Source organism: Peromyscus leucopus, chromosome 1 (assembly GCF_004664715.2).
Source record: "Peromyscus leucopus breed LL Stock chromosome 1, UCI_PerLeu_2.1, whole genome shotgun sequence".
Lineage (NCBI taxonomy): Eukaryota > Metazoa > Chordata > Mammalia > Rodentia > Cricetidae > Peromyscus > Peromyscus leucopus.
The window spans coordinates 169,868,823-169,893,132 of NC_051063.1; the positions used below are offsets into that span (position 1 = coordinate 169,868,823).

Below are 24,310 nucleotides of genomic sequence, written 5' to 3' on the forward strand. Positions count from 1 at the left end.
TAGATAGGTAATCTTCAAACACTTCAAAGACTTACAGAATATGGCATTTAAAATGTTTTTAAAATTTAGACATTCTGGACAACGAGACATATCTGCTCCTGGCAGCACCAGATTTATTTCAGAGAGGAGGATGGGCATCGAAGACACTCTATATGGAGTTTATCTTCTTCTTGGCAAAAATAGCCATTTGGGCAAGAAACTATTCTTGCCTAGACTGCTTGATTGACTGGACATGCAGGACCTATAGGAAGTTAACCACTGAAATTTGCTTGGCAAAATGGTCCTTCTGGTTCCTGCTTCGCAGAGGAAACTGCCCAGACATTCAACAGAACACAGAGAGAAATGACTGAGAGACTCTAGGCCTGTGGACTGAAGACAGATGCTCCAACTTTACAAAAGAACTTTGGATGACTGTCCGGGCTGCCAGCTGTCTCTGTCTACTCTTACAAGACTCCAGGGGGCTGGAGAGATGGCTCAGTGGTTAAGAGTACTGGCTGCTCTTCCTGAGGTCCTGAGTTCAATTTCCAGCAACCACATGGTGGCTCACAACCATCTGTAATGAGATCTGGTGCCCTCTTCTGGCCTGCAGACATGCAGGCAGACAGAACACTGTATGCATAATAAATCTTAAAAAAAAAAAAAAAAGACTCCAGAAAGTTGCTTGCATCCTTTTCCTGTTTCTCAGATAATAGTATACCCTTCTGAGGTCTTTGGTGTAGTTGAAGACTACATAGTTATAATTTCCTTAGTTATGATAAGAGATTAGTTAGATATAAAACTTTAGACTCACAAATAGGATACATAGGATATCTTCTTTAGTTTTGCCAAATACAAATAGACTAGTTATTATAAATAGACTAGATATTGTAACTGTAATTTTTGCTTGATAATTGTTTTATTATATGTAATTTTACTATGTGAAAGTTAAAAACCTTCCTTTTGGGGAAAAAAAAAGAAAAGGGGAAGTGCTGTAGATATCACTCTGTATAAATAAAATGCTGATTGGCCAGTAGCCAGGCAGGAAGCATAGGTGGGACAAGCAGAGAGGAGAATTCTGGGAAGTGGAAGGCTGAGGCAGAGAGATGCTGCCAGCCGCTGCCATGAAAAATGAGATGTAAGATACCAGTAAGCCACGAGCCACATGGCATGGTATAGATTAATAGAAATGGGTTAATTTAAGCTATAAGAACAGTTAGCAAGAAGCCTGCCACGGCCATACAGTTTGTAAGCAATATAAGTCTCTGTGTTTACTTGGTTGGGTCTGAGCGGCTGTGGGACTGGTGGGTGAGAGAGATTTGTCCTGACTGTGGGCCAGGCAGGAAAACTCCAGCTACAGTGGTGCACACCCACACTCATTCACACACACACACACACACACACACACACACACACACACACACACATATAATAAATTACATATGCACACATGAAACATGTAGGAGGGGAGCATTTTAGGAAGAAGAGGTTAGCAGGAATGGGAAGTGATGAGAGAGTAATGAGGTTATATGTAACCAAAATACATTTGTATGTGTGTGCTTGTTTGTATGTGTATGAAATTGTCAAATACTGTATTTTAAATATGTTTTCAATGAAGTGGCTCCAATTCTCTTCACTCTTTGGAAAAAAAAGAAAGATACTTAGAACACAAAATTGCTTCCTCTGGCCCTTCCTTTGAAAACTTGAAAAAGAAAAAAGTATAGAGAACTGGTCTACCTCCTAAAGGCTTTCTGAGGAGGAAAAGGACACTAAATATATTTTTAAAATTTTTTTAAAGGACATAAAATTTTTTAAGTCTTTAAAAATATTTTTGAAGATTTTCAAATGTGAAAAATTAATTTGCTTTTAAATTCTAGGAGAATTTACTATAAAGAACTAAAATTGAATTGTGAATGAGTATTTACCTTCATGCTTTGGTCAAATTTACATAGTAAGTATGCTGGATAATTTTATGTCAACTTGACACAGGCTAGAGTCATGTGAAAGGAGGGAACAACAGTGGAGAAAATGCCTTCATAAGATCAGGCTGTACATCTTCAACAAATGGTGCTGGCATAACTGAATGTTTGAATGTAGAAGATTGCAAATAAATCCAAATCTCAAAACTCAAGTCAAAGTAGATCAAAGACCTCAACATAAATCCAGTTACACTGAACTTGATAGAAGAGAAAGTGGGAAGTAGCCCTGAACGAATTGGCACAGGAGACAACCTCCTGAACAAAACATTACTAGTAGCACAGATACTGAGATCTACAATTAATAAATAGGCCATCCTGAAACTGAAAAGTTTCTGTAAGGCAAAGGACACAGTCAATAAGACAAAACTGCAGCCTACAGAATGGGAAAAGATCCTCACCAACCCCACAGCTGACACAGGGCTGAGAAACACTTAAAGAATTGTTCAACATACTTAGCCATCAGGGAAATGCAAATCAAAATCATTTTGAGATACCATCTTGCACCTGTCAGAATGGCTATGATCAAAAACACTGGTGACAGCTTATGTTGGAGAGGATGTGAAGTAAGGGAAACACTCCTCCACTGCTGGTGGGAGTGCAAACTTATACAGCCACTCTGGAAATCAGTATGGCAATTTCTCAGAAAATTGGGAATCAATCTACCTCAAGAACAAGCTATACCAATCGTAGGCAAAGGATGCTCAATAATACCACAAGGACACTAGCTCAGCTATGTTCATAGCAGCATTATTTGCAATAGCCAGAACCTGGAAACAACCTAGATGCCCCTCAACAAAAGAATGGATAAAGAAAATGTGGTATATTTACACAATGGAATACTACTCAGCTGCAAAAAAAAAAAAATGGCATCATGAAATTTGTACGTAAATGGATGGAACTAGAAAAAAAAAATCATCCTGGGTGAGGCAATCCAGACCCAGAAAGACAAACACAATATGTTCTCACTCATAAATGGATATTAGATGTAAAGCAAAGGATAACCAGGATACAATCCACAGGCCCAAAGAAGCTAGGCAAAAAAGAGGGCCCTAGGAGGGACACATAGATTTCTCTGGCAATAGATGAGATCTCCTGGGTAAACTCGGGGCGGTGAGGTAAGTGGGAAGTGGGAGGATAAATGGGAACATGAGGGATCAGGTTGGTTGAGTGGGGGCTGGAGAGAGGGAGAGAGTAATAAAGGAGATACTTTGATAGAGAGGGCAATTTTGGGACTAGGGAGAAACCTGGTGCCAGTGAAATTTCAAGGAATCCCAAAGACAATCCCAGCTAAGACTCCTGGCAATAGTGGAGAAGATGCCTGAACTGGCCTTCTCCTGTAATCAGATTGGTGACTACCATAATTGTCATCAGAGAGCCTGCATCCAGCAATGATGGAAGCAGATGTAGAGATCCATCCAAGCACTGGGCTGAACTCTGGGAGTACAGGTGAGGAAAGAGAGGGGGGACTGGACAAGAAAGGGGGCGCAAACTCATAACAGGGTGACCCACAGACAGCTGAACTGAGCTAGAGGGAGCTCACAAACTCTGGACCAACATCTAGGGAGCCTGCATGGGACTGACCTAGGCCCTCTGCATGTGGGTGACAGTTGTGTAGCTCTGTCTGTTTGTGGGGCCCCTAGCAGTGGGATCAAGTGTTCCTGGTGCTTCAGCTGGCTCTTTGGAACCTATTCCCCATGCTAGAATGCCTCACCCAGCCTTGATGCATGGGGAGGAACTAAGTCCTGCCTCAATTTGATATGCCATGCTTTGTTGACTCCCAGGGGAGACCTGCCCATTTCTGAACACAGGAAGATGGGATGGGAGGGGGTAAAGGGACTGGGAGAGGAAAGAGGCAGAGAAGAGGGAAGGAAAACTGTGGTTTATATGCAAAACAAATTTAAAATTTTAGTAATAATAAAAATAAGGCTGTAGGCAAGCCTGAAGAACATTTTCTTAATTAGTGATTGATAGAGGAGGACCCAGCCCATTGTGGGTAGGGCCATGCCTGGGCTGGTGGTCCTGGGTTCTAGAAGAAAGCAGGCAGACCAAGCCATGAGAAGCAAGCCAGTAAACAGCACTTCTCCAGGGCCTCTGCATCAGCCCCTGCCTCCAGGTGCCTGCCCTGTTTGAGTTCCTATCCTGACTTCCTTCAATGATGAACAGGGATATGGATGTGTAAGCTAAATAAACCCTTTCTTCCCCCAAATTCATTTTGATCATGGTGTTTCATCATAGCAATAGTAACCCTAAGATAGTAAGTTTATGAATTAAAACGACAAACTGAAACGATAACCTACAGAACAGAAAAATGTATTTGTAAGTCATATATATATGATACAACTTTTGTGTTCAGAATAAATAACTGATACAACTCAGGAAAAAAAAGTGATCCCTAGTCATCAGGGAAATGCAAATTAAATCTACTGTGAGATACCAACTCACCCCAGGTAGAATAACTATAGTCCAAATAACTGACAACAAATGTTGCAGAGGATGTGGAGAAAGAGAAACACGTATTCACTGCTGGTGGGTGTGAAAATTAATACAGTCATTATATACAGCTTGTGGAAGTCCCTCAAAACATTAGAAATACCACACAACTCAGCTATTTTACTGGGTATATACCCAGAGATCCTTTACCCTACCATAGAGATATTGGCACACCATTAGTGCTGCTCTATTCAATATAGCAAGGAGATGGAACCAAACTAGATGTCCATCAGCATATTAAGTCTAGTGCATATACCAAATGAAATATTATTCATCTCTAGAGAAATATGAAATCACAAATTTTACAGGAAAGTAGATAGACTTAGAATGTATACTGTTAAATGAGATCACCCAATCTCAAGAGAAAAACCACATGTTCTTTCTTGTGTGTGGATCCTAGCCTATATAATGTATGCATGTACACATGTAATTAAATATTCAGAGGTATGGTACAACATACGGGAAGAGGAACATGAAAGGGTAATTTTAAAGAAACAAAATACTCCCTTAATGAATTCACGTACATGCTGTACTTGTGTGGGTCCTCTGAATGCTCGCTCTCTCAACATGGAATGCAGTTTTGATATAAAACAGGACCTTAACAAGCAACATCCACGTGTAACTCTGTGCTGCCACCTTACTGGGAGCCCAAATTTGAAGTTATGTTTTTCATCTTTTAAATGTCCCTCTACAATGCAGTTCTTGTAAGTACTACCAATTTATGGTACATTATTCTTTAAATAAGAATTGCAGCTATAACAATTGTAGAGAGTGAAGACTGTCTGAAGTATGCTTAAATCATTGTAACTTGGGAATTTTTGAAAATTCCAAGAAATGCTGACTTACTGGCTCTGAATCTCAAAGACTAACACACGAGTAATCACCAACACTTCGAAGCTTGCAGGGCTTGGTTTTGTTTTTATTTTATGTTATAAGGCTAAAATGTGTTATTGGTAGTGAATGAATGTACTTTCCATTAGAATTTAAAATCAGAATAAAACTATTTTAGAGTGAGCAAAGGACTTGTATATTCCTTCCCTAAACAATATGTACAAAAAGCTAATAAACACATGGGGAAGGAAATCAACATCATCAGTCTTCATGGAACTGCAGATCAAAATAGCAGTGAGTCTTACCTCAGCTATTCTAGTCTGCAGTAAAAATCTTCCTGGGAAACTTGGTGCTCAGCTTCATTCCAGCATTTGAAGCTTGGCTACCATCCTTGTAGCAGCCCAGACATGAGCTGCAGGTCTACTCATGAACATCAGGGGGAGACAATAAACCACATAATCAACAGGGAAAACTCTCCTTGAGGAGTGAACCTATCTTGCTTGCAGTTTTGTTTCCATACCAGTTACAACAGACCTGGAGCTCCCTCACGTAATCATTCCCTGTGTCTCTGAGACCCCCACTCTTCAAGAAAACCCTATGTGGTCCCCTCCCTCCTCTTATCATCCGTGAGGACAGACAAGGATATCACAGGGCGATCAGCAAGGAGAACAAAGTCATCCCAGAAATGTCAGGGAGGGCATGGGCAGACCTGAATCACATTCAGCCAGCACAGGAAGCTGGGGGTGGAGGGGGTCTTCCTGTTGCCCTCCTTAAGAATCTGGAGCACACTGTCCTCTTTCTAGGACACACAGGTCACCTCCTCCTGCAAACTAGGAGATGAACCCCTGAGATAACGTATCCCTGGATCAGACACCTGACTGGTGACACCACTGGTGACAGGTATGGGCCCTCCCCAGTCATCACACAGCTGGACCTTTTCCAGCCCCTAGAGAAGACTGCCACTCCCTGTCTGGAGTAAATCCCACCTTCCCAGAGCATTGAGATCACAGGGCAGACTGGGCTGCTAGGTTTGGGGTCTCAAGGAAATACACTCTTGGCTATAGAAAGTTCAGGAACAAGGACCTGGGGCGAGCTGCTGTTCTCTAGGGATACAGGATACTTCTCAGCCTTTCGGCTCAAAGTATGTTCTAGAGCACTGAACAACAAAGGAATAGAAGGATGGGAGGCAGCACTCACAGGAAAACAGAGCAATGAACACACACAAACTCCACCCCCAGCCCATGTGACTCCAGGTGCCCTCCTCTGGGAGGAGGCTCAGTTGTGGGAAGAAAAGCAGAGCAGACACCAGAGGAGCCCAGCTTGGCAGCAGCCTGAGACACAAACCTCCTCTCCAGAGGAAGAGCCTAGCCCACAGCAGAGACTATGGAACTCACCTCAGCCCCTCTCCACAAAGAACAGGTCTGGAGAGGACTCCTGCTCACAGGTGAGGAGACATTCCTCGGGAGTAGAGAGTTGGGGAGTTCAGAGACTGGATGGGTCTTCTGGGAGAGGGAAAGAGCCTGAGAAATGACATCTGGCTTCTGCTTGAAGCCTGAAACCATCAGGAAGCTCACAGTGGATGGGAATTGGGAAGTGGGGAAGAAAAACTCAGTTGCTCCCCATTGTAGATTTATCAGCACTGACCACTGTATCCTGAAGACTGACATTCACACCTCTGTCAGGGTGACTCTCCAAGTAAAACTCAAACTGGGGAGAGTAAACCACCCTGAGAAATCTGCAAATAAACCCCAGGCTCTGGGACACTCATTTATTCACAGGAATCTGAGCCTGTTCCAGGCAGTGAGGTTTAAACCAAAATCAAACTAGTCCTCCTCACACATCCCTACTACTACTGGACAGGAAGATAGAGCAGCAAGGACATCTAGAAGGTGGGCCCAGGGGTTGACAAGCACTTCAGAAGAAACAGAGCAGGGAAAGGTCAGAAAATGAAGGCACAGAGTCTTTAGAGGAAGAGGTCAGACAAGACATGCCTACACTCACCAAAGATTCTGAGTGTGAACAGAGATCTGAGGGCAGTGAGGGGTGAGCTGTGTAGATACCAGAGAAGCCAGTTTCATACAGTGGAAAGATTCAGGGGTACTGATAAATGAGGGTGATGCTGCTGACCTCATGCAACAGGACACACACACCAATGCTGAGAGTTAAACACTCACGTTTCAAATTTCTACCAAATGCAAGGTCCTAATATTGATAGATTTCTTTTCTCTCTTCCCTCTTAGTCTCTCTTTTAACCTGCTGGAACTCTCCCACCACTGCCAAAGTAACTGTTGAAGCAGTTCCACCCCATGTTGCTGAAGAGCAGAATGTTCTTCTACTTGTCCACAATCTGCCAGCAGAAGTCCGAGCTTTCTACTGGTACAAAGGAGAAACTGTGGTTGATAGTAATGAAATTGCACGATTTCTAATATCCAGTAGTACAAATAAAACAGGGCCTGCATACAGCGGCAGAGAGATGATATACCCCAATGGATCCTTGCTCTTCCAGAATGTCACTCAGAATGACACAGGAGTCTACATGCTAAACATGATAATGGAAAACTTTGATTATGAGAGTGCATCCGTGCAGTTCCGTGTACACCGTAAGTAATTCACTGTAACTTCTGGGTCCTGGGTTGAGCTAATCCTACCTCACATATAGGGTTGTCATTCCTGGATGACTCTGTGTTATGGTCCCCACATTGTGATTCAAGCATCCAGTAAAGGACACAGAGTGAAGAAAACAGCAATAAATCAGGATGCCCCACTTGAATCTACCCTAAGAGAAGAGGGGGTAAGGTAACTGAGGCCAGGCATGTCAGAATCTGTTCAGGGTCTTAGATGCTCATCCTGAACATGGCCTTGAAAAAGACCCTCAGGCCAGTCCTGGCTGAGGAAACCATGAGAGTCTCACAGAGAGATGAGCACCCAAAAAAGCCTTGCCCCAGACCTCATTTCCAGGCTGGACCAGGAATCCTGGGAAGCTTGTAGACTGGGTTGGAATTTGATCTCATGTTGGAGCTGACAAGGGACAATGATGGATTGTAGGCTGGGAGCCTGAAGATAGTCAGCCTCTCAGAGCCATGTCTGAGGCAGGTCACCTGGGCATCTCCTCCTGAGACTCACTATGCTCAGCATAGGTGAAGAAATATGAAAGACAATCAGCCAGCTGTTCTTATGGTTCTGAGACCTTGCAGTAAGGTCAAGAGCCCTAAAGAGATAGAAAAAAAAAGTGTACAAATGGCAGATCCTTGCCCTCCAGTGGTCCCACCCAGGGATTATTTCCTGCAGTCAAATACTAATAGACACTGCTTGGTGGAAGGTCAGGTCATTGTTCACATGTCAGGTTAACTTGCAGGCATAGCAATGATCATTTACCATGTGTCCTATTATAAGGAAACTGAGACAGGATACACAATCACTGAGACAGGGTCACACAGGCCGTGGGTGGCACAAGCTATCTGTCCACAGCCACATCTCCAGGTCCCCACCATGAAGACCTACTAGGTGACCTTCACTCTTCTAGTTCATTTTGTAGACTCAGGATTCTTGTAGGGCTCCCTGATTCATGTCAATCAGCATCAAACATCTGACAAGAATGGTCCACCTGTGGCCCAACCTGACCCGAATGCCAACCTGATCCTGAGCTGTGTGAAATCTGACAGGCTGTCAGGTTTCTCAGAAAAGCTCAATGGGAAGATTAATCATGACCCATCTGTGGGACAGCCCTGAACAGCAAAGGCTTGGAGAGAGCTGGTCTACACTCAGCATTGGAGGTCAGTGCAGCTGAAGGGACTCAAACCTTGTGTCTAAAGGCAGGCAATGAGTCCCTGAGGACCAAGAGATAAAATGAGGTCTCTAATTCCAAGTCTTGAGTCTGACCATCACCAAGCACTGCAGTTCAGTTCACTCATGAGAAAGTCCTTGCTACTCCCATACACAGCACAGGAGGCCCCATTATCTCTGAGCACTCAGCCACTCCATCTGCCTGTAATTTGCTTCCAGCTTGATTCTTTAAGGATCTGGGTTGTCGGGGAGGTAAGAGACTGTCTCTGGTTGAAAGAGGCCTTTGCAAGAATCAGAGGTTCAATCTTCTCTCTGTTGTCCACACAGCACCACTACCCAAGCCCAACATCACAACCAACAATTCCAATCCCATGGAGGGTGACGACTCAGTAGCATTAATGTGTGAGCCTAAGACTCAGAATACAACCTACTTGTGGAGGATAAATGGTCAAAGCCTCTCAGAAGATGACAGGCTGAAGCAGTCTGAGGGCAACAGGACTCTCACTTTACTCAGTGTCCTGAGGACTGACATAGGACCCTATGTGTGTCAAACCCGGAACCAAGTGAGCACTTCTCAAAGTGACCCATTCACTCTAAACATTACCTGTGAGTATTTTCTGTTTCATCCTGGCTCTAACTGCCTAAATAGAGAGGGCTAGTGTTAGGATAATCGGTCTCCATGGGGTCATGACACAGAGCCACCACACAGATACCTAGGATTCAGGGTATCATGGCACAGCCCAAGCACATTCAGTCAGCTCAGCATTGAGCTAAAATGGGATGGAGGGATTTCTCCTGCCTAGAGAGGCTCAGGTTGATGAAGACAGGAGACATGTCAGACTCAGGCTCAGTGCACACATGAGTGTGCAGTGGGGATGATTGTGTGTTGTGCTTGAGATGGATCAGGGCTTGTGCATGCTGCATGAGTACTCTCCTTCTAACCTACACCCCAGCTCTGGGTAGGACCTGCTCAACTAAGGTTAAAGCACAGCTCAAAGAGATACTATGGCCTTCTACTTTCCCTTCCTTCTGATGACATCACATGTGACTTTATTCTTTTTGCTCCAGATGGTCCAGATGCCCCGATCATATCCCCCTCAAATATTTATTTCCATTCAAGGACAAACCTCAGCCTCTCCTGCCACACAGATTCTAACCCACCTGCACAGTACTCTTGGTTTGTCAATGGAGACCTCCAGTCATCCTCCCAAGAGCTCTTTATCCCCATCATTAATACTAATAATAGCGGATCTTATACCTGCCTCGTCTATAACTCTGTCACTGGCCTCAATAAGAACACAATCAAGAACATTACAGTCCTTGGTAAGTGAATCTCTGAAATATCAGCACCAGGTTTGGAGTGGAGTCTTTTAGCTTCCTGGGAAGATTTAATTTCCAGCCCATGTCTATGGGAACAAGCAAAACTCAATGCTTCCCCAAGCTTCCTGCTCCAACCCTATGTCTAATCATCTCCTGCTTCTCTGAGTTCTCCTGGCTGATAGAGATGGAGCTTGGAATGTGAGCAGGAGGTTCTCCCAGTCTTGGAAAGCCTTTGGTTGTGTGAGGGACTTCCCAGAGGTGGGAGAGCCTTAAGGTCAAGATTTCTTTTTGTGGCTCACACAAGCTTTCCTGTCCCCTCCATTTTCATTTTATGATCTCCATGACCTACAAGGTACACTCAGGGCTTTCAACTGTGCTTACATTCTTTTCTCCTCCAAATTGGAGGAGAAAATTCCCCACAGATGGGAAGCAGCAGTTCAGAGCTCTGCTCCAAGCTTGCTCCCATCCCATGGGATGGGAAGAGTGGGTGGAGATGGTGCCTGGGAGCCCTGTTCTGAGTCAGGGTGAACCATGTCACTGACAGTTGATGATGTTCTTTTGCTTACTCGTCTTAAGGTTCAAAAAACAAATATCAGCAAAGTGTGGTGGCACACACCTTTGATGCCAGCACTAAGGAGTGAGAGGCAGATAGATAGTGTGAGTTTGAGGCCAGCCTGGTCAACATAGCAAGTTCCAGGTCAGCCAAAGCTATAAATGAGACCCTTCCTCAAAAATAAAATAAAATGTCCCTGATGTACATCAGAGTCCTTGAGGTCAGGAATGGGAAAGTGCAAAGGTGAGCTTCAGGTTAATGGACTCTCAACTGTGTCCTCATTCTGAAGATCTACCTATGTGAACTCTGGACACCAAAACAAGAGGTGATCTCTAAGAACAGTGAAAGACACTGACTTGGAGACCAGGGACCCCTCTGTTGAGACTGCAGGTGGTAGAGTGGACAAGCAAAGTGCCAAGAGCCATTTGTGGTAAGATCCAAGGATGGCAGACCTCTAGTCCTAGCACTTCGCACTCAGGAGGCTGAGGCAGGTTGAGTTTAGGGAAAACCTGGTCTGTATAGCAAGTTCCAAGCTACCCAGGACTGCAGAGTGAGACACTGTCTCAAAAAAATATCAGTACTGAGGATTAGAGTGGCAGACTGTGGTCAACACTGTGATTATTCACTTCTCTGTGGCTTTTAATCCATATCCATGGGGCAGGAAATAAAATTTTTCTTCAAACAGAAATTCTTTAGTTTGGGATTTCTCCCAGTCCTGAGGTCTAGGCTTTAACACTTTTAAGATTAAAAGTGGGCCATCTTAACCCTATGGCAAATTATTTAATGAAAAAGAAACAGAAGGCATTTTGTAATGGAGGAACCAGACTGTTCACACTCACAGAATATGAAAGCAACAATTTGCATAAAAATGAATGGGAAATATATCCCCCCCATCCCTTGAGATTTCTGGAAACTTGGGCTGAAGAGGCTCCCAGTATGGTGCCTTCACAAATACCCTGAGTCAGGGGTCACTGTGGGTGATCTGGGTAGGAGGAAAATTCAGCTCTCTGTTTACAAACCACATCTTGAACCCAAACATGTGATCTTGCAGAGGATCACTTCATTCTGTGGGTCCTGGGAGCTGGCTGGGATCTCTGAGGGTGAAGGACTATCAGCCGGTCCCCTCTACTGTTGATCCACAGAGCCAGTGACTCTGCCCTTCATCCAAGTCATCAATACCACATTCAAAGAACTGGACTCTGTGTTCATGACCTGCTACTCAAACAACACTGGAATCTCCATCGGTTGGCTCTTCAATGGCCAGAGTCTGAGGATCACAGACAGGATGAAGCTGTCCCAGAACAACAGCACCCTCACCATAGACCCTGTCAGAAGAGAGGATTCTGGGGACTATCAGTGTGAGGTCTCCAATCCAGTCAGTTCCAAGAAGAGTGACCCCATCCAGCTGAACATAATACGTGAGTGACCTCTCCTCCCTTGTTACTCAGTAGTGTTGGGGTTGGGGGCAGTTTCTTTGTCAACAGTGTGCAGAATGGGTAAAAGACACAAGGAGAAAAACATGGTTCAAGATACAAATACAGCCAGCTTGATAATGGATGGATATAAATCTCATGATAAAACAACAAGTAAGCTGAGCGAGGTGCTGAATGCCTTTAACCCCAGCACATCAGAGGCAGAGACAGGTAGATCTCTATGAGTTCCCAAACACCCTGGTCTTTATAGCCAGTTCCAGGTTAGCCAGAGCTACATAGTGAGACCCTGTCTCAAAAGAGAGAGAGCACGAAGCAGGAGGAATAGGAGTACAGGGCCAGCACAGATTACATTGTGAGATCCTGTCAATAATAACAACAACAACAATAGATGTCAATATAGCAAATAGAAATGCAAAGAGTTTAGAGTCTGAGTCAGTCACAGTCAACCCTCAGAATCTAGTAAAATATTCATGTTGCTCTACACACCCTCCCACACATTCAAATCTTCTTTAGGTTACTTCCAATACCTAGTATGAACACTGCATAGACACTAGTCTTATTGTTTTGAGTATGGAAAAAGGATAGGAGGAAACAATACATATTTCACTGTAGACATATTTTTCCAAGTAGTTTGTTTCCAAGGTTTGATCCATAAATATAAAATCCACAGATAGAAAGGAACTATATTGAGTTTCTAACTACATTTGCATATCTATTCATTTTGTGTGCATTCCCCACACCCATGTGTGGAGGTCAGAGGACAATTTGTGGGAGCCAGTTCTCCAGGGACTGGGGATTAAACTCAGGTGGGTGAGCAAGCCATTTATCTGCTAAGCCATTTCACCGGCCCACATTGTTTGTGCATTTATTTCTCTGTGGCAGTTGGGGGTAAGTACTGGGAAGGAGTATGACAGGCACTCTTTCCATCTTGGTGGCCCATATACTGAGTTTCTTATTCTCATGCTGACATTTACAGCATGACCTCCTTGCACAAGACTCTTTTATCTGATAACTAGTTTTCTGTGGTATGCAGTAGTGTGTGGGTGTGGGTGTGTGTGCATGTGGGTGTGTGGGTGTGTGTGTGGGTGGGTGGGTGTGTGTATGAATCAATAGTTAAGAGCCCTAGCTACTCTTCCAAAGGACGGGGGTTCAATTCCCAGCACTCACCTGGCACCTTATTACTGTCAGTAACTTAACTTGCAAAGAATTCAACATCCACTTCTGTCCAAACATGCATGTGGTGCAGAGACATATAAGCAACCAAAAGGCCCATATGATGCATCTGGCATAACAAAGACACCATGCAAAATCCAATTTCACGATTCTTTCATCTTGTCTCTTAATAGTCTGGTGGCTTTAAGCTCTGATCCATTTTAGGTCTTTGATCCATTTAGAGTTGATTTTTATATGTTGTTAGGTGAAGGCTTAACTTCATTCTTTTACCTGGATATCCCAGTTTCCCAACATCCCTTGTTTAACTGATTATTCCTCCATCCTTGAACAATCTTAGCAGCCTGATCAAAACTCATCAGGTCACAGAGGTTCAGATGGACAGTAAGAATGCCTTCCAAGTTCTGTAACTCAATGGAACAATTCTTTTTCACACCAAGTTATTCAAAAGAGCCAGCAGAGATGAATGTTTTCAACAAACATAAAAAGTGACAGATGAGGGCCGGGGGGTGGTGGCGCACACCTTTAATCCCAGCACTCGGGAGGCAGAGGCAGGCGGATCTCTGTGAGTTCGAGGACAGCCTGGGCTACCAAGTGAGTTCCAGGAAAGGCACAAAGCTACACAGAGAAACCCTGTCTCAAACACCCCCCCAAAAAAAAGTGACAGATGAAATGGTGGATATGCCAAGTGCTCATATCTGACACACATTATAATATACATGCAAAACTGTGCCCCATAAAAACACATATTTATTATATGAACTAATCTTTAATTTAATCATAGCCAGTGTTCATGAGCAGTTCTGGGCTTTCCAATTCTATTTCACTGATCTGTATGTCTGCCATTACATCAGCAGTAGACTATTTTGATTGTTGCAGCTTTGTACTAAAATTATGAAATCATGTGGGATATCCTGCAATTTTATTCTTGTTTTATTTTCAAAGTACTTTTAAGGCCAGGTATGGTGGTACCTGCCTCAAACTCGGCTCTTGGGAGCAGAGACAGGTGGATCTCTGGGAGTTTGAGGCCAACCTGATCTATATAGTGAGGTCCAGGACAGCTAGAATGGACTTTTCTATTTCTGTACAAAATGCCACTGGAGTTTTGATCTGATGTGCATAGAACTGATAGACTACATTCAGTGATATTGTCATCTATTTAAAAAAAAAAAAAAGGCTTCCAGGCAAGCTGGCTCATGCCTGTAATTCCAGCCACTCAAGGGGCAGGAGTACCAAAGTTGTAAGAGTGCCTACCACAGCCAATTCAAGGTCAGCCTGATTGATTTAGTGACATCCTGTTCCTAAATAAAAATTAGAAGGCAGAGCTTAGAGTATAGTTCAGTGGTAGAGCATTGCTTACCGTGCACAAAGCCCTGGGTTCAATCCCAGTACTGCAGAACAACAGTAATAAAGAGATTAAGTCTTCCATCCCTTCAACCCCATTGGCTATCATTTCTTGTCTTCTTTCATCATTTCTTATGTGGGAGTTTGCTGAGTGTAAGTCTCTTATCTCCTTGGTGGAGTTAATTCTAAGTATTTTATTCCTTTTGGTGCTCTCATAAATAAATAACTTTCTTCATTTCCTTTCCAATTGTTTACTGTTAAGGCTGAGACTCAGGGGCTGAACCCTTACCTAGCATGCCTGAGGCCCTAGGTTCAAGCTCCACTACTGTTAGAAAAAAAGGAAATCTAATTGTTCATGGTCAATACCAGTATACAGAAATAAAGCTCGTTTGGACATGTTCATTTTCTTTTTTTTTTTTTTTTTCGAGACAGGGTTTCTCTGTGTAGCTTTGCGCCTTTCCTGGAGCTCACTTGGTAGCCCAGGCTGGCCTCGAACTCACAGAGATCCGCCTGGCTCTGCCTCCCGAGTGCTGGGATTAAAGGCGTGCGCCACCAACGCCCGGCACATGTTCATTTTCGTAGCCAACAATTTTGATAGTTTTGCTCATTTGGTTTTGTGGACTTTCTGCAGAATGTTAAGGATTTTCTATAAACAAGTTCCTGTCATCTACAGATATCTTTAGCACCTCATAATTGGGTACCTTCATTTCATTGTCTACCTAATGTAGCACTCCTAAGAGTCTCTTGAACAGAAATGGTCACAACAGAATCCTGTGTTCTTCCTGATCTTAGAGAGAAAACTGTCAGTCTCCCCACTGAATATGATATTGGCTGTGGGTTTCCATGTATGGCCTTTGTTACACTAAGCTGGACTTCTATCCAGTTTCAGTGTTTTTATCATCAAAGTCTGTGAAATTTGTCAATTTTTTGTTGATTCAATCTTTTTGGTTATACAGCTATTCGATTTTGTTTCTTTCACGATTCCATCTCTAAGGATTCCAGGTTTGTAGGAATTTGTTCATTGCATACAGGCCACACAACAGTTAGCATATAACTACTCAGTGCTCTTGAAATCTCCATATTCTTGAGAATGGATGGTGAGGTCTCAAATTTTAGTAATATCCATGTCTATTTTTCAAAGTTAATCTGGGAAAAGGTTGCTAATGTTGTTCATCATTTTTGAAGAACCAACTTTTGGTGCATCAGCTTTCTTTGCAGTTACTCTAGTCTCTGTTTTGTTTATCTTCATCCTCATCTTTAGTTTTCTCCTTCCACTAGGATGGGGGAACTTTTAGGAGGGCAACGGTTTCATTATATAACCCAGACTTGCCTCAAATTCACAATCCTCCTGTCTCTGCCTCTGATGCTAGGATGCTAGGTTATATCACATCCTTCACCTGCCTCATAGTGGTTTTTAAAGACTTAATATAATAATCAAGTAAACTTTTTGGCAAAATACCACACACACAAGAAGAAAAAAAAAATGTTAGCTGCAATTATTCCTACCACTAGTGTTAGCCTTGAAGCCAGGTAGCCAGGTCTATCACTGATTAACCATACAGATTTAAGTACCTTTTGAAAACCACTTTAAGCTCAAGTTTTTCATTATCTGAATGGAAATAATTTCTATGTGACAGACTCATTATATAGATGAAACCAGATATAAATACAGGGCCAGCCACATCATAAATACCATACCACCTTGTTCAATATTAGCATTAATAATCACTTTTGAGCAGACTGGTGAAGTTTGAGCCCCAAAGTCACAACAAGGAGTAAAGGGGTAAGGACGGCATTGATACATAAGGGGCATGGGGAGACACATGTTATCCAAAAGGTGAAGACACTGTAACATGGCTACTAAATGAAAATGGGAGAGAAAAAAGGCTGGGGGTTCTGATGCAAAATTTCAAACCTGGTAATTTACTAGTTTTCATCCTCCAGGATGTGTCCATGATGGGCTTAGACAAGCAAGGTATTAGTGGAGGGATATACTTGTGAAGGTGAGCCTGAGATAACCCTCAGGACACATGCAGATCTCTGTGGAGGCAGAGAAGGAGGTATGTCTTAGACTGCAGAGCAGTTCTAACAGTTTCTGCAAGGTCGAGGCTGAGTTCTCCACAGTCACCAAGCAGAGGGGAATGGAGTCTTACAGAGTCTGCCTTGCTTTTTTCCTACCCCACTGCAGAAACCATGGTCTCTGCAGAGGAGCTGGTACATTGAGAGTCAATAGCCTGGGCCTTCTGTCACTTAGATCACAGCCACAAGAGACCCCTTATTCATGGCTGCCACAACTGAGACCCTGAGAAAAAGATATAGCCATGGAAACACTGGATATTCAACACACAAAATCACAATTGCCCTGTCTCACATTCCCACAGCTTCACGTGATTGCCTGGATGAAACTGATGGAATTCGGGGACTGGAAGGATGAGGGAGAACTAACCTAGAAACACAGCGAGGGGGAAAGGACTCTTGCTAAGATCCTCATACTTCAACTCACCCAATCAATCTCCCCACAGAAAATACATCCCCAAAAGGGTGAATAGAAATCATTTCATGTTATGGACACACTACTGGAAAACACTTTCACTTCATTCTTTCTTGTCTTTTCTTTCCCTGACAGCTGACCTAACCCAAGGAACTGCTGTCCTCTCCGGAGGTGCCATTGCCAGCATTGTGGTTGGAGCTGTGGCTGGGATGACTCTTATAGCAGTACTGGCATATTTCCTTTATTTTAGGAAGACTGGAAGGTAGGATGGTCTTTCCTCCTTTGTGTTCTTCAAGTCTTAATGTTGTGTTTGGGAGTGGGCAAGGACTTCTCTCCCTTTGCATCTGAGCTGAATCTCTTCCTCCTCTCCCCTAAACCTCTGCTTCTCAACACTGACCCTGTCGGCTCAGCTGCCCTGTCTTCATGCTCCCTGTACTCCTGTCTCTTGGAGTCCATTCCCACCTAGTTAGAGAACCAACTCAATTATGCCTCTCTATACCCCCACCCCCACCCCCAACCCCACCCCCACCCCCACCCCCACCCCACCCCCGTCATGAAGCCCAGGTCCAAGATGACAGAGAAGTGAGGGACTCCAAGTAGCAGCAAGAGGATGCAGGTGGCATAGACTGCTGACTGAAGCAGCAGCAGGAGGGATAGGGGGGCAGCAGGGGGAGAAGAGACCCTAAGATGAAGCTACAGAAGCATTAAAGTCCGCTTGGTCAAGGAAATGAGTAGAAAAAAAGCCAGATAGTGGTATCACATACCTTTAATCCCAGCACTCAAAAGGCAGAGATAGGCAGATCTCTGTGAGTTCGAGGCCAGCCTGGTCTATAGAGTGAGTTCCAGGACTGTCAGGGCTACATAGAGAAACCCCATACTGAAAAATATATATATATAAACAAACAAACAAACCAATCCAAACCCACCACCACCCTCAAAAAATGAAAGAAAAAGAAAAAGAGTAGGAAAAAAAAACCAGAACCACTCATGGAAAACAAAACAGGACAGGCATGAAGTAGGACAGGTGCAGAAACATGAAAGATAAGAGAGCTACAGCACTGGGGATCCAGCTCAGAAGTAAAGCATCGACTGTGGGTGTGGTCCCAGCACCAGGGGACAAAGTAGAGCAAACGTGGAGTCCAGCGAAGACAAAGGATGAGCACTAGCAGGCGTCAATCACACTTAGATTAAGGAATGAGGCCCCAGGAGGGGAGGCAGTGCCAAGCATGATGTGACGGAGCATCATTGGCAACAAGGAGCCCAGGAATGAGCTGCCCCTGCATCCTCCCCAACTCTAGGAGTGAAGGCCCTGTGTGGGGGGATAGTAGTCACAGTGTCTGATATTTATTTAGGAGAACTGACCAGCATGATCTCACAGAGCACAAATCCTCAGCCTCCAACCACAGTAAGTAAAGCCACTCACAGACTGAGAATCGGTGTTCTACCACGTTTCCTGGTCTGCCAGGGGATCCTTGGCTCACAGTTCACGCCTTCCTTTCTCAATTTTTTTACAGAAGGGATCTCCACTTCCCAGCACTAAGGATCCCATAAATTATACCCTTCCTAGCTACAGAGCAGTTGCCTGAGAAAGCCCTGGGGAAGCTCATTCCACCTAGGCTAGGCAGGCCTAAATAAGTCATGGTTCCAGGAATCATCCTGATCCCTTCCTTCTTGCCTCTATTATAGATGTGGACATCTCCCTTGGGGAGACTTTCTTTGTCTTATGGAATATCTGGGTGCTGTGGCCCCTTATGTTCCTCCTTGCCGCTGGGGCATGCTGCTGAAAATCAATTCTGGTCATCATGTGAACTGAGGAATCATATGGCTAAATCGTGCTCCTCCTCTGACACTAACTCAGTGGGTCTGAGCAACCCCTGTGGGAAGCTAATTCCTGAACTGACCATGGCCACCTCTCCCATGCAACCCCCACCACCTGCCAAAAGTCACAAAACCTTAAGTCAGCTTTGCACTTCCATGCGCTGACAACTCTCTCTTGCTCCCCTAGATCTGGGCCTCTCTGACAACTCTCCGACTAAGGTAAGCACTGTCACTTTCACTGGCTGTTCGCTCATGGAAATGTCTCTGAAGAAAGTAGTGTATCTGTATTGTTTTGCTTTGTGTGCTTGTTTGTCAAGGGAGGGTCTCACCATGCAGCCTTGACTACCCTTGAACTATGCAGCCTACACTGGCCTTGAACTTGTGACCATCCTCCTGTCTTAGCCTCTAATGTGCTGGGATGACAAAAGCGTGCCACCACACCAGGCTGAGAATGAGGTATTCTTAGAGACATAACTGTGAAATTCAGTTTGGGTCTATATTCCTCAGCGCTGCAGCGAAGGAAGATTGGTTAATGAGCCCCATGAGTCTAATGCAAGGGTGTGTGTTTGGAATAATCTCCACCCTGTGTTTAATTCCTGGCTATGATTCCTAGTAGTCTGTGTCCCTTGACAAGGAACTTGAACTCTTTGATCCCCAGTCTTGTCACATATGAAATGGGCATTCTGACTACCTCCAAAGGAGACTAAAGGGATTAAACAAGTTAACAGGTGCACAGCACTGCCCACACAAAGACAGAAGTACATCATTCTTCAATCTGAACCTGCTCTGACAATAAAAGGATGGGTTCCATTCTAATGGGTCTGAGACCTATTCCTTTCTTTTATAATAATTTTACCAAAATATTATCATTGCAGCCTTTCAACAGAGTATGCACATAGACTGAAGAGTGTTTTAAACCATAAGGACACTTTCGCAGTGAACTCTCTCAGGTTGAACACACTTGTAAGCAGCAGGCAAATTAAGTTATTTCACAACTACCCTCCCCAACACACTTCACTGTCACTTCCCTACAAGGAGCGGTGGCAGTCAGGACAGTGCAAATCCTCCAACACATCTGGCTTTTGTTCAGCACTGGTCTGTAGCCCACCTGGATGTCTCTGTTGATTCCGGCTCTGTTCCCATTGCTGTCTCACCCTGTTCCATGGTATCAACCTGTCTCCTCAGTGATCACACATCAGGCTGGCAGACAGTGAGTGACAGGAGTCCTCTCCCACAGCTCACCGTGCACAGAGGCCACAGCACAGTGGTGCCAGATCACCAGCAAGGTGAGGCTCTGACCTGTGGAACTGATGTCACTCATCAACACTCATACTTTCAGGTGGATGAAGTGGCATATTCCGTCCTGGACTTCAATGCCCAGCAACCCAAACCACCAACTTCAGCCTCCCCATCTCCAAGAGCCACAGAGGAAGTTTATTCAGAAGTAAAAAAGAAGTGATCACAGTCTATCCTGCTGGCTACACCAAGGATGCATCCCCAGATTCTCTCCTTTCACTAGGAGATCTCCATACTCTAGACATGAGGGAACACACACACACACACACACACACACACACACACACACACACACACACTTCCAGGCTGCAGTCACTCTTTCAGTGCCCATAGAAGGAAAAGTGTGTTCTGGAGCCTACAGGAAACCCAACCTTTCTTGGAATTGAAATTTAGCTAAGACAGAGACATCAAACTGTCTACCCCTTCACTTTCCTAACCATGGCTTGTTTTAAATTGACCTATTCAAAGCACGTTTGTTCCTCCCCCAACTCCAAGTCCTGCCCTATCAGAGTCAAACAAAGGAAAAGCAGGAAATGGCCATTCCCATCTCTTTAAAACCTGATGTAAAGCCACCATACACAGGAAGATCACACCTGGAGCCAGTAGTTCACTGGGAAATCTACACACCTGATAACTGTCATGCTTGCCCAGCTGTGGCATCAGGCTCTCTGTTCATTGTGGCTTTACACCTGAGTCCCTCTCTGAGCCTTTTTCCAGAAAACCCACTCAAGGCAGCTAGAAAAGCTCTTTGGTAGCATCCACAGGCCATTGCCAAAGCAGAGTGTAGACACAAAGACAACATCTCTAACATCTACCAGGAAGGTGTCCAGAAAAGCAGGGCTGGTGGTTTTGAACGGACAGACTTCTGGAATTTGAAAAAGGAGCAGAGAGATGCCCTTCGTGGAGTATTGGAATTGTTTTAAAAAGAAGTCACATTTGGAGGTATCGGGACTTCCCTCTTTCTAAGACAATCAACTATTTGAATTTCTGTAACTGCTGACTTACCTCACTGTGTGAGCTGATCAGTCTACCTTAGGGGCAAGAAGCCACTAAGCCTCTGGCTCCCTTGGCCAGGATAAAAAGTCCTCTCAAGCCCTTCTGATCAAGAGTTCAAACCAAAGATAAATAAATGAATAACAAGGCAGTCACTTGCAGAGCCACAGCTGAGTGTCAGGCTAATCCTCCTTCTTTCCTGAATTAGTCAGAAAAGCCTGACTTTTCCTTTGTCCATGTTTTCATCTTTTCTTTTGGAGACCGGCCAGAGCCTAGACAATCTTTCTCTGACACTTTGGGCTTTCCCATTCTTCCCTGGAAGCTCTCCCGCCCCCCACCTGTGCAGGCTGCCAGCTGACCTCTTGCTTGACTCAAAGGTCGTTCCTCCTCTACTCCATTCCCCTCTCCTCCAGGCTGATACTGAGATTTCCAGCTTGTCTGCCTTGTTTTTCTTTTAAACTCTAACAAAACTGTCCTCAGCTCTAAACAAAATAAAACAACAGGCTTTCCTCATTCCCACCAGGAAGAGACCTAACTCAGTTTCTGGAAATCGAGGACCTGCCTCCAACCACCCTTCTGCAGTGTTTCTGCCTGTGCCTTTGTTTCCCCTTTCTTTGTCTTTTCTTTTTCACTTTTTTTTTTTTAAACAGAGTTTTAGCATGTAGCCTGCACAGGCTTCGATCTCAAAATAATACCTTCTACAACCTCCCACCTGCTGAGATTATAGCACCGGCCACCAGGCCCAGCTACCTGTGCATTCCCTGTCTACCCTACACTCTCAGGAAACCTTGGCCTCTGCTACTGTGTGTTTGGTCCATGTGAAATGTGGCCTTACAGGAGCACAGCCACTCAAGCTGAAGACATTGTTTACAGCCTAGAATGCTCGGCACTGGTGCCCCTCTGGGAATGTGGGCTATTCGCAGAGTGCTCTTACCCAGCCCTGGGCTTTCTGCAGCTTCTGAAGCCTACCTTTCCCACCTGGGATGAGTCCCAGCAACAAGAGAAAGAAAGGCAAATGTTGTCTCAGGAATCCTCTGTTCTGAGGCACACCCACTCTGTGCCCGTTAAGCAAAGGTTTTATTGGATATTAAAATTTTGTTCTCATGCCATGTCTAACAGGTCTTCTGAGACAATTATTTTTGACTTCTCCTACTCAGGGATTTCTTTTAGGGATTTCCAACCCAAATATATCCTGTGTATATTTTCCTTCAGCCATACTATTCTGGGTTATTTAATTTTTCTTGGTTAAAGCCAAATCTGAGTTATTTATAAATTTACCCTATGTTCATAATAAAAAAAAATCATATATCCCTGATACTACTTTGTGGGGTTTTCTGTTTGTTTGTTTGTTTGTTTCTGGTTTTGCAATACTTAGGATGGAAGCCAGGGTCTTATACGCACTAGGCAAGTGCTCTACCGTTGAGATACATCCCTGCGGACACCACTTTAGACAACGTCTTCCTTACAGGGAGAAGACAACTACTAGATCAGGGGACCAGAGTGAGCCTACTGCTTAGTAGTGTACAGTAGCTCTCTGATGTAGTCATCTAGGAATTAGCTAAATGCTTTGCACATTTACTAACGAATATATGTGCAAGCAACAGAACCAAGCCCTAACCTGCCTGGAAAGAGCTGGTTATCTTCCTCTAGGAGGGGAGAGATTACAGGATTAAAAGGCTTCTCTGGTCCTCTCCCTCACAGTAAACAGCTCCTCCTACCCAAGTGGCTCCAGACACTCCAAGGCAGCAATGCAGCTTTCAGCTCACAGAAGTCTCCTCACATTCCCTCACACTGAACTCTCTCCCACAGCACCTGTCCCTTCCTTGTTACTAATTCCCTGTCTGTCCTCTTAAACCTATGATCTGAATAAGATCCATGTACTAATTCCATTAAGTGTTACCCTATCATCTTATTTTCCTCACTAGCAAGCAATGGAAATGCATATAGCCTGCCCTTCCCCTATCCCATTTTCATACCCAAGACACTGGAAGCATCATGAAATCACTGTCACTTCTGGGATGGATTCAAACATATGTCACCCACACACTTCAGCTTTACATCATCTACAACCACAGGCAACTCTTCTTTCTGGGTCATTCCTGTTGCATCAACCACCAACATATTGCACCATCACCAGTCAGTTTTGTGTGTCCCTTATCCCACACTTCGCTCAGCTCCAAAGGCCTCTGCAGATGGCTCCTATGTGTATATCTCAAGCCCCTACCTCTTCCTGGAACTCATGGCACCTACCTTCAAACAAATACTCATGTAAACAGGCTCATCACCCTCAGCATACTGATTTCTTGGTTTTACATTTATTTTATGTGTGTTTGTTTGTTTGTTTGTTTGTTTGTTTGTTTTTGAAACAAAGTCTCCCTATGTAGCTCTGGCTGACCTGGAATTCACTATGTAGATCAGACTGTCCTTAAACTCACAAAGATCTGTCTGCCTGCGCCTCCTGAGGGCTGAGATTAAATGTATGAGCACCACAAAGGCTCCCTAAATGTATTTTTTTATTTTTCATCCATGCATAAGTTGTATGTCAAGCATGTTCTCATTCTCTGCCACTCCCAATTCCCAATTCTCATTAGATATGTCTCCCTACACAGACTGTCCCTCTACCCTATGTACACATATAACTCTTAGTTCCAACCCTATACCTAAAAAAGAATACCAAGCAGCAGGATTTCTCCATTACTTTCACTGTGGTCACCCTTCACCATAAGCAACTTCACATAGACCAACACTAGAGCATTCAAGTGAAGACATTAGATTCAGAAAGGACACAACTGTGCATGGTAGACAATGTTTTCCTGGTGACCAATTTATATAT

General features: G+C 44.1%; 2 protein-coding genes across 3 annotated transcripts in view; both read left to right on the plus strand.

Annotated features, from left to right (window-relative positions):
- LOC114688528 (carcinoembryonic antigen-related cell adhesion molecule 1-like) overlaps window positions 1-24,310 on the plus strand; it is an 875,221-nt gene that overhangs the window by 129,517 nt on the left and 721,394 nt on the right. The gene's annotated exons all lie outside the window — the stretch shown is intronic.
- LOC114685363 (CEA cell adhesion molecule 1) lies at window positions 6,554-22,794 on the plus strand. Of its 2 annotated transcripts, XM_028860001.2 has the most exons (9): window positions 6,554-6,720; window positions 7,517-7,876; window positions 9,387-9,665; window positions 10,128-10,382; window positions 12,075-12,350; window positions 17,506-17,632; window positions 18,723-18,775; window positions 19,376-19,407; window positions 20,528-22,794. In XM_028860001.2, exons 1-9 carry the CDS (start codon window positions 6,660-6,662, stop codon window positions 20,645-20,647), a joined length of 1,563 nt encoding a protein of 520 aa, XP_028715834.1. In that variant the 5' UTR covers window positions 6,554-6,659; the 3' UTR covers window positions 20,648-22,794. The 2 variants fall into 2 exon arrangements, with proteins under 2 accessions (XP_028715834.1, XP_037057292.1); XM_037201397.1 differs by lacking the exon at window positions 18,723-18,775.